At 43.2% G+C, this 11,083-nt stretch overlaps 1 protein-coding gene across 1 annotated transcript; it reads left to right on the top strand.

Moving 5' to 3' along the window:
* Window positions 1-7,217: 7,217 nt before the first annotated feature.
* On the top strand, window positions 7,218-9,577 carry LOC121184961 (endoplasmic reticulum mannosyl-oligosaccharide 1,2-alpha-mannosidase-like). The gene is made up of 4 exons (XM_041042894.1): window positions 7,218-7,317; window positions 7,641-7,754; window positions 8,955-9,063; window positions 9,429-9,577. The coding sequence occupies exons 2-4, from the start codon at window positions 7,656-7,658 to the stop codon at window positions 9,575-9,577; spliced, it is 357 nt and encodes a 118-aa protein (XP_040898828.1). The 5' UTR covers window positions 7,218-7,317; window positions 7,641-7,655.
* The last annotated feature ends 1,506 nt before the right edge of the window (window positions 9,578-11,083 follow it).

Here is an 11,083-nt window from a genome sequence, read left to right as displayed (position 1 = left end):
CACACACACACACACACACACACACAGAAAATATAAAATTAGTGCATGCATAAGTGTAGACAGACTACAATGTGGCTCTTGCTCACCTGGTCTCAAATGGTCCTCTCACTCAGCTCCTCCCTCCTGCTGAAAAACACAAACACATTGGTTTTGGATACTAATCAGGTCAATGGTTGAACTTGTAATATTCTGCTTCACATCCAGCTGCAGCAGGAGCTTTACCTGAGCTCCACATTGCCCATGGCCTCAAAGTCAGATGGCCACTCAGCCAGAAGCAGCCGCACACAGAAAGAAACAAGGAGACATTAATGCATGCCTAAGTTTTCTTCTACATCAAGCACCAACTATGACTCACACACACACACACACACACACACACACACACACACACACACACACACACACTAAACCCACACTGACCCCAGTGCCAACCATATAGTGACAAATACCCACAACTAAGCCTGACAATACTAAACTACACAATAGAGCCTGTGCTCCCAACACTACCTGCTGATAGGCTTCCACACATATACAGTTGTGTCCGGATCACAACTGCATAATGTGTTTCCACACACTGATGCAACAGCCTGGAAATAAAAAGACCCCTGTGCCCCCTCCCCTCCCCTCCCCTCCCCTCTCCTCCTTCTCCCTCTCCCAAGGACTGATCTAAGCCCCATCTAAAGCACATTAAAGACAAAAGCAGGAACTTCCTTCTTTCTGATTTTAATAGACACATTCTCACACTCAGACATGGATGCATGCATACTGGTAAATACACTGTAGAATGTGGCCTTCATGCACCTGCTCTCAAAGGGTCCTCTGGATCAGCTCCTCCAACCTGCAGAAAAAAAAAAAACAAAAAACAAAAAAAAAAAAACAAATTTGACTTTGGATACTAATCTGATCAAAACTTTTTTTTTTTTTTTTTTTAAGATTTTGCAACAGGGCTACCTGAGCTCCACATTGGCCACAGCCTCATCCAAGCTGGAGCCCCACTCAGCCAGATGCAGCCACCTGCAGGACACAAAGGAAAACACACAAAAAAACCAAAAAACAAAACAAAACAACCAAACAAAAAAAAAAATAAAAAAATAAATAAATATCCAAACAAAAAATACAAACTGCAAGATACAACTGAGTCCTTCAATGCAGAAACATTGAGCAACATTGGCTAAGATGCATCTTCTCATGGTCCTCTTGATCAGCTCCTCCATCCTGCACAACTAGAGATGTTCTCAATACAGTGTCCATCTTTTGAAGCAGAAGTGTTGAGAGACAGTGGTTCCATCCCTGCTTCAGCAGGCCTACAGTCATGTGACCACTGTGATTGATGAGTCCTTGAGGTTCTTCTCCCCAGGTCTTCCACTCTGATGCAGTACACACACAGTTGCTGGGAGTGTACACAGATGAATCCTTCAGTGTAGAAACACTGAGCAGTATTGGCCAACATGCATCCTCATGGTTCTCTGGATCAGCAGCTCCTCCATCCTGCACAACACACAAAGAAACACACTCAACATTAGCCATAGGCACTAGGTAAGTCAAACCCTGGAAGTTAAAACATCTTACAGCACTTCCACATGCAGCAGGGGGCGTACCTGAGCTCCACACTGGCCATGGCCTCATCCAAGCTGGAGTCCCACTCAGCCAGATGCAGCCACCTGCTAAACACACACAGACAAACACATGTTTAAATGTAGAAACACTGATCAATGTTGACTTCCATGCTTTCTCTTACCCTCTGATAATCCTCTGGAGCAGCTCATCCTTCCTGCAGAGAAGACACATGCATGCATACACACACACACACACACACACAAAGAAATTAATGCATGCACATGTGTAGAAACACTAAACAATGTTAACCAACAGGCAGCGTCTCACCTGGTCTCTCTTGGTTCTCCCAATAAGCTCTGCCATCCTGCAAGAGAAACACAACCAGGAAGCATCAGCACACAAACCACCTTTGAAACAGCCCTTGATTATTATTATTATTTTTTTTTTTTTAATCCACTTACCACAAAGATCTCTGACAACACACAATAGTTGCAGTGTGTCCCTCACTCTCCCACAGGATGGCGCTCTATCCTCACCAGCAGCACCTTCACTGGCTCCACCCCATATACACCTACAACACTCACTCTCTCTCTCTCTCACTCTCACACTCACACACACACACTGAGTAAAAATAATGCATGCATATGGGTAGAAACACTGCACCATGTGGCATTCACACACCTGCTCTCAAAGGGTCCTCTGGATCAGCTCCACCCACCTGCAGCAAAGAAAAAAAAACCTGACTTTGGATACTAATCTGATCAAAACTTTTTTTTTTGCAAGATTTTGCAGCAGGGCTACCTGAGCTCCACACTGGCCACAGCCTCATCCAAGCTGGAGCCCCACTCAGCCAGATGCAGCCACCTGCTGGACACAAAGGAAAACACAAACAAAAAAAACAAAAAAAAAAAACAACACACAACAACAACCAAAAAGCAAGATACAACTGAGTCCTTCAATGCAGAAACATTGAGCAATATTGGCGAAGTTGCATCTTCTCATTGTCCTCTTGAGCAGCTCCTCCATCCTGCACAACTAGAGATGTTCTCGACGCAGTGTCCATCTTTTGAAGCAGAAGTGTTGAGAGACAGTGGTTCCATCCCTGCTTCAGCAGGCCTACAGTCACGTGACCACTGTGACTGATGAGTCCTTGAGGTTCTTCTCCCCAGGTCTTCCACTCTGATGCAGTACACACACAGTTGCTGGGAGTGTACACAGATGAATCCTTGAGTGTAGAAACACTGAGCAGTATTGGCCAACATGCATCCTCATGGTTCTCTGGATCAGCAGCTCCTCCATCCTGCACAACACACAAAGAAACACACTCAACATTAGCCATAGGTACTAGGTAAGTCAAACCCTGGAAGTTAAAACATCTTACAACACTTCCACATGCAGCAGGGGGCGTACCTGAGCTCCACACTGGCCATGGCCTCATCCAAGCTGGAGCCCCACTCAGCCAGATGCAGCCACCTACTAAACACACACAGACAATTACATGTTTAAATGTAGAAACACTAATCAATGTTGACTTCCATGCTTTCTCTTACCCTCTGATGATCCTCTGGAGCAGCTCATCCTTCCTGCAGAGAAAGCTCATGCATACACACACTCACACACAGGCTTTGGATATTAAACCTAGAATTTTAAACATTCAGCAGCACTTCAAGGTGCAGCTGAGGGCTCACCTAGGCACCACCCTGGCCATGGCCTCATCCACACTGCTGAACACACACCCTACACGGACCTCAGGGCCATGCACACTGACTACTACACTACTAACTACCCACAATCAAACCTGACAACACGACACGCAACTCAATCCATGCTGCCAACACCATCTGCCCACAGGCTTCCACATATACCCAGCTGTGTCCGGATCACAACTGCATATATGCTTCCACAGACCGACAACACCGACGCAACGACGCAGCAATATCAAACGCGCGCTCCAAACCTATGCAGGCCAGATGCCTTCCACTCACTGAATCCATCCACAACTAAACCTTTCCAACACTTGGCCAGTCCCAAACTCCAAAGCAGCTATACTGGTTACAAAGTCCATCTCAACCGAGCTAAAGATACAAGCCTGCACTTCCAACACTCAGATCACACACACGCACATAAGTGTAGAGCCGATGAGCGAAGCCAAACGCGGTGCTTTCTCCCAAATGGTCTCGGCTGCTCCGCTGGATCCCTTCGTCCGTCCTGCGGAAACCCGGCACATTATCAAACATGTTAGCTTCTGGTCTCAAATCAACTCAAGCTTTGCATTTTAAACGTTCTGTGTGGGCCTTACCTGCCTCCACGTCCGCCATTTTCCTCTGCATTGCTCCGGACACGCCTGTCTCGGGCTCACGCCGAACTTCCAGCTCCTCTAGGCCTGAATCGTCTCTCTGCTCTCAGCCACAGCTTTCACTGTACAACAACAAATAACCCGTGAAACATGAACACACAGGCTTCCTCTGTCCACAGGTAACGAGTTCAGTTCGCTCCACTTACCAGAAAACGAGTTTGGCAAACCAGAACGTTACCGACGCTTCCCGTATTTCACGGGAGACTCGAGCCAGCGTTACCCCGCACCTGCAGAAAAACTCTACCCTGCTATTGGCTGAGCCCTCTCCTCCCCGGTCACATGGGTTTGATTAGCGCATGGGTAACAGGTGCGGCTGAGTTTTGGCGCGGCTCAAACTGGACTCTGATTGGACGGGACTAATACGTGAAGTGGTAGGAGAGACCTGCGGTGACTGCCCTCATAAAGCAGCAGTAACATCTGAATGCGGGTCCAACACAGAACAGGTGTTTGAAATAATCACCAGAGGTTCACTTTCAATCTGACTCCATGGCTTTATGCATTAAAGACTTCAATCTGAATCAGTTTTATTGGCCAAATTTATGATACAAACAAGGAATTTGACTTTGGTTTTCCTTTGCTCTCAGGCACTACAGAACAACAACACAACCAACAGAACAACTACTTTATTGCCACAAATAGCAATAGTGCAGTGGGTCAGTCTGAATCTGGATAATGCAAACTATATATGTCATATAAGGTGCGTTCAAAAGCAAACAAAGTCAACCAGTGAATCTGCTGTCAACTGTCTTCCATCATGGTCATTATAACCATGTTACAATATGAAGTTTACCGAAAGTTCCCTACTTCAAACGGGCCACAGTGAATTTCTTTCAAAGGTGTGTGTCACCTGTGGCCTTCCCATCACAATTACTCAGCAAAATCTCCAGTTATATTTTCACTCCACACATACACACAGAGTGAGCTCTCAGTAGGAAGAGCTCACTTGATTTCTCTTTTATTAGTGTTTAAGGTTCATGAGGCATGTCTTATTGTTTCAGTTCATGCAGAGTAAAAGTGTCAAATCCATCCAACAGTCCTCACTGGGAAATGTGTCTGCAAAACAGTTAAGAAACATCAAAAGAGGCAACACAACAGAGTTTATTTGGACTTACACACATAATAAAGAGTAAAAAACAAAAGCTCATTAAAAGACATCAAACATAGGTGACAAGAAGGGCCAACAAGCTACGGACACAGAAAGTGACCCTGCCCAACAGAATGTAACTGACATAAGATAAGATAAGATAAGATAGCACTTTATTGATCCCACAGCAGGGAAATCCACTTATTAGGCAGCTCACAAGCAAAAACATGAGACAAGAAAAGGATGAAGTGCAGAAGTGTGCATGTGATTCAAGTATAAGGAACAATGTGCAAAAAATAGTATTTACAATCTAAAGAAAAAAGAAAGTAAAGTTACAAAAAACCAGTACACAAAATACAAAAACAGTAAAAATTAGTAAAAACTGGCAATATACAAATTTACATGATGGTGGAGGGGTAGATAGATAGATAGATATGCACAGTCCCACATGGACAAATGAAATGTTAGACCAGACCAGTGTACAACTAACAGTTGTAACTAACCAAACAGTTGAGTTGTACAGTGACAGCAGAGGGAATGAAGGACCTGCGGTCGAGCTCCTTCCTACATTGTGGATGTCTAAGTCTGCCGCTGAAGGAGCTGCTCAGTGCTTCCACAGTCTGGTGCAGGGGGTGAGAGGTGTTGTCCATAATGGATGCCAGCTTGGCTAACATCCTCCTAACATCCTCACCCACCTCCTCCACAGTGTCCAGCAGGCAGCCTAAGACAGAGCTGGCCCTCCTGACCAGCTTGTTCAGTCTCTTCCTGTCTCTGTCTTATTATGCAAGTGAACTTTTCTTGAAAATGTGGACGGCTGCTGTTCAGAAACAAATGGTGCTTTAGTATGATGTATCTAAGGCCCTGAGCTTTAACAAAACCCTTTTTGTTGGAATCTCCAAAGCTTTCTCATATCATTTATCACAGGCCACATGTATATAAGTGTGGTGGAAAAATACTTTCTTCCTGATGAGAAGTCAAATAAAATTCTTTAGACAGTCATTGTCTGTCACATTAAAGTATTAACAAACTTATATGATCAGTGACTACATTCCTATAGGTTTAAGTAGACACATCATTAGCTGATATATGGGAAAATATGCATTTAGCTGTTTTTGTAGGACACAGACGTCCTTAGGTTGATAGCAAGCTGGAGGAAAATACAAGAAGTCAAAACCTAAACATCATCATCATCATCATCATAAAGAGGAAGAATCCAATACACTAAGACTTCTAATGCAGGGAATAATACAACATCCAATCAGACTGAACACGCATGCACCAACAAGGATACCAGTGTTTCCTCGCAGTAGCGATGAATGGGCATAAAATTACATCTGTAGCACGACGAGGTTCATACCTCAGCGATGGCTTTCACCACCTCCACCTCCAAATGCGTGTCGGGCCGTCCCATTAAACTGCAGCCATTTTCGGCACAAAGTTTTCTGATATTTCTTGCAGAAAATCCTCTTCTGCCGCCGCTTTCTTGTGAAATTCGCGCAGAGGTTTCTGCAGAGGAAAGGCCTTGTTTAGCCATGGCTAAAATAATGTGTCTGTAAGGTTCCAGGGACATTTTGGTTGGCGCGCCGCTCTGACAGGAACTAGGCTATCTTCTTCTTCTTCCTGGCTGCTGGATTCCACCGTTCGCCCAAACGCGAGGTTATTATAGATAAAGAACAGTAGGTGGCGACAATCCTGCAGCCGGTATCAGCAGCAGGTCTCCATTACATAAAAGAAGAAGAAGAAAACAATGATAACATCCGGTCTGTGGACACGAGAAAACTCTCTTTTTTTGTATTTGAAAACGAAAATCAAAGAAGCACTCTTTTTAAAAAAATTTTATATCAGCGTTTGAAGGAAAATTCAAATACTGTCTTATAATTATAGTCTTTACGAATTTGAAGAAATTGAATCTGAAGTTTCAAGTAACAGTGTAACACAGTGTAATAAAAATAATTGAAAAAAATACCGGTAGTTTCAGAATGACAAAAACACAAAGAGTGTTTTGAATTAATTTATTTGGGAACATTTTTGTTCAGGGTCCAGAGTATACCGATTCTGGTATTTACGACACTTCGAGGAAATCCGTGAAGGCAGCATGGATGCACCTGAATCATATCTGTTGACAGAGAACAGCATCACGTTCAGAGCTACAAGTGGATCGCGTTTAACGTCCAGTTTTCTTTCATAATAATAATAAGTGTTTTAAACATGAAGAGACCCCCGAGGCTTCTTCATTAACGCTGAGCTAACCGTTGAGTACTGTTACTCTCCTGGTGGTGGATTAGACTGGTCGCACATGTAAAGCTGGAGACTTTTCGAGGTAATGTCAGAACATGTTTTCATTTTTCTCGGCGGCCGTGAAATCTTCAGTTAAACATGTATTCAAAGAATATCTCTGCTGTAAAGTGAAATGCGTGGAAAGTGAGCTGAAGTGGGTCGTAAGTGTACTCTTCATGTGTGACAATTTGGTGTTACTTTGTAATTTTATCACAACCACAGCTATGTTTAGCAGCCAGGCTCACATGCTAGCTGCACTTTGTCCCCCCCTAGCTTGTTTCGAGCTGGGTTTAGATCACCACACCTGGAATTTACATCCAACTGTCGTCTCACTCACACTACTCTTGAATGTGTCTCTTCCTCCAGGGCTGGGTTACAGACATGCACCCACCATCTCGACAGGGCTATGTATCCATAAGCTTTGCTGGACAAGGAAGTTACAATAACAGTAAGCAGTGGAGGAGGCAGTCCTGCTGGAGGGTAAGTGGGTTGTATCAGTGAGCTGCTCATAAATGGATTTCCTTTTCTCCTCTCATCCTCACAATGCTCTGGTTACCCCCCCCCCCCCCCCCCCCACACACACACCCCTGCTAAGACCTGATAACATTACTATTGTGTCCCACTTTTTCCATGGCTGGCTTTAGCTGCTGATGCTCTCCAGTGTATCTGCTGAAAAAGATATGGTGAATGTGAAGAATGCATGATCTGCTTCTTTTCTGTGCCATAATGTAGAGTTGGGTATGTGTGGGTGTGTTTATTATCAGCTCATACAACAGCTTTACGAGTGTTAAATTGTTAAATGTGTTAAATTAAAAAAAAATTGTAGGTTTGAAAAAGTTATGCATGTATTTTATTTGTTAAAGCTCAGAGTTCATAGGTATACCTGTGGTACCATTTTCAAATTGTGCATTTAGAAACTTAATTTATGTCTTCTATACTAATTGTATACTTCATGCCTCTGTGCTTATTGTGTACTGATACGTACACAATATATGTACTAATTGAAGAGCTGAGTGTATGGGTGGAATGATGGTGCTACAACAGAGTGTGATAGTGTAGGACCTTTGCTCCATTCTTAAAGGGAGGCCCAGAGTCAGGTGTGAATGGGAAGCCCAAGCTACAATGTCAGCACAGCAATTTGATTCTTCAGAATGGGCTAACATTGCCTCTAAATGTGTGTTATCAAGTTTAACAGGACATGAACAGTGTTGATAGTGGTGTGTGAATGATCTCATCATGTTCAGGCAGCCTAAGGTGTTCTGGTAATGTACACCATTATTATTACTGTTCATCAGACCAAAAGACTGCATGGTGTAATTAACATGAGCAACAATATGTTATGAAATAAGCCAGTCACAGTACATAGTGCGGGACAGGGCATAGTATTTATGTATGACTGGCTTCACTGGGTTAAGGTCTGTCATTAGAAAGCTGATGGGGAAATAAGTTCTTAGCTGAAACAGCAGTCAAGTTAGTTTATTTATAGACAAACACTGGCCAAACTTCTGTACACAGAGATGAAATTAGGTTTCTTGAACATTTATTGTTCAAGACCACAGATTAATTCAGTTTGAGTTATAAGACCTGTCAGTCAAGTTGCTTGTTTGGACAAGAAAAAGCATATCAATTCTTCAGAAACTGGCCTTATTCCTCATCTCCCTCTCTTCTTTGTGCCTGCAGAAGTGGAAGCAGCTGTCCAGGCTGCAGCGAAGCCTCATCCTCTTCATCCTCATCCTTTTGTTTATTTGTGGAATTGCTTCCTATCCTACTGTTACTGAACACCTCAGAGGTAAGGCTATAGGTACATCAAACATCTCCCACGGGATCTTATGTCTCAAGCACTGGCATGCTGTCAGGGCCTCTTGGCAGCTGGAGTTGCTAAATGGCAACAGAATAATTAGTCTTTTATCTTGTTTAAGTAAAGTATAGATAAGTAAGCAAACACTTGTATGCAACTGAAAACAGAGAAAAGCCCAAACTCTTACACATGCCATAATTACTATTTTTATTCTCAGTGTTCGGTTTAAGTCCATGAAATCAGTAACACCTTAGCATACTTTATAAATCATTCATCAGTTTGACATGTTGCTTTGAGTTTCTAATTGTGACCTTCAGTAACAGATTCACACTCAGTGTTTTTGTATGTGTGTTAAGGCCTTACAGATGGAGAGCGAGACACAGACAGTAACAGCATCCTGAGACCTGCCATCCCCCATGTACTGCCTGAGCCTGTCAAACACGGCCCCCCAGCACTAACTGAACAGCCCTCCCAGGTTTTTAAATCTCACCTTATGTTCTCTTAAGCTCGTCAAGTACATCAAAGAGGTTGATGTACTTGGATGTGGAAAACTTTCCTTTGCTGTTTTTAAATTGGGTATTAATGTTGATTTAGACTGACTGGTTGTGATATTTAGTATCAGTAGCATCACAGAGAAGTACAGAATTTCAAGTTATTCAGTTTTTGAGTTGGGTGCTGAGGTCAGGCTTAGCATTTTATTAGGAACACAACCCTCAGGGGCAATTTGGGATTTTGTTTTGCCCGAGGACACTTCGACATACAGACTGAAGGAGCCGGGGATCAAACCCCAGACCTTTCGATTAGTGGACGACCCATTTACCTCCTGAGCCACCGCCTCAGTTCTTTGTGGCATGGACTCTACAATATTTTGGAAACCTGAAATCCAAGTATATTCTTTTTACATTCTGTATTTCACCAACCTCCTTCAACCTAAGCTAAGATGGTGACTTCACCATACATAAAAAAAAACATCCAAGGCTGCTTAGAACTTTAGATAATTTTAGCCTCAGAGTGAAAGTCTAAGTACATGAGTGGAATGGCAGCTGGTAGTTATTTTAAGCGTAATCACCACTCTGAACAGACAACGGGAAGATGCAGGGCAGACTTATAGGAACAAGGTACTGTATATCATCTAAAATTGAACTGGTTTCCCTTTTGAAGTAACACACAGTACAACAGTAAACTGAAAAGCTCAGTGCTGTCAGTACTAGGTAAGTAATGGTGGCCCACTAGAAGATGTACTGTGTACCTTACATTATGGACATACGCAGATCAGCCACAACATTAAAACCACCTGCCCGACATTGTTTAGCCCCCCCGCCACAGAAACAGCTCTGACCTGTGGAAGCAGGACTTGTGAGGATGTCCTGTGGTATCAGGCACCAAGATGTTATCATTTGATTCCTTTAAGTCCTGTAAGTTGCCTTTGCTCCCCATCAGTGAGGCTTGGGCACTCATGACCCTTTTGCCAGTTCACTGGTTGTTCTGCCTTGGACCACTTTTGTAAATTAGTGACAAAGGCATTCCGGGTACACCCATTTTGGAGATGCTCTGAGATATATCTAACCTTACGCTTGCATATTTTTCCTGCTTCCAACACATCAACTTCAACAAGTGGCTGTTCACTTGGCTTCAGGTGACTCCACTTGTTCTCCATTTGACTCTTCTTGGATCCCACTACCTCCCACTCTTGTCAGGTGCCATTGTAAGAAAATAATCAGTGTGATTCACTTCACCTGTGGTTTTAATGTCCTGGCTGACCAGTGTATATGCCAAGTGAGTTCATCCAGTTTTAAAATATAAATGATCTCCTTCATTGCTAATGGTAACTCTCTGTGCCGATAGCTTTGGTTCCATTTGTCCAGGCTATGACATACTTGTCTCTGAGGTTTCCCCCTCCATCCAATAGGAAAGTAATAGTTGAATATTCGTAGATACTGTATTTTTATAGAGGGACTAGATCTGGAATTTTCAGTAAGGCAATTGGTCTTTTTTGTGGAAAATCCTTATC

This window comes from Toxotes jaculatrix, chromosome 7, assembly GCF_017976425.1.
Source record: "Toxotes jaculatrix isolate fToxJac2 chromosome 7, fToxJac2.pri, whole genome shotgun sequence".
Taxonomy (NCBI): domain Eukaryota; kingdom Metazoa; phylum Chordata; class Actinopteri; family Toxotidae; genus Toxotes; species Toxotes jaculatrix.
The sequence above is the reverse complement of the archived record's forward strand: the minus strand, read 5'-3'. Positions and strand labels throughout refer to the sequence as shown.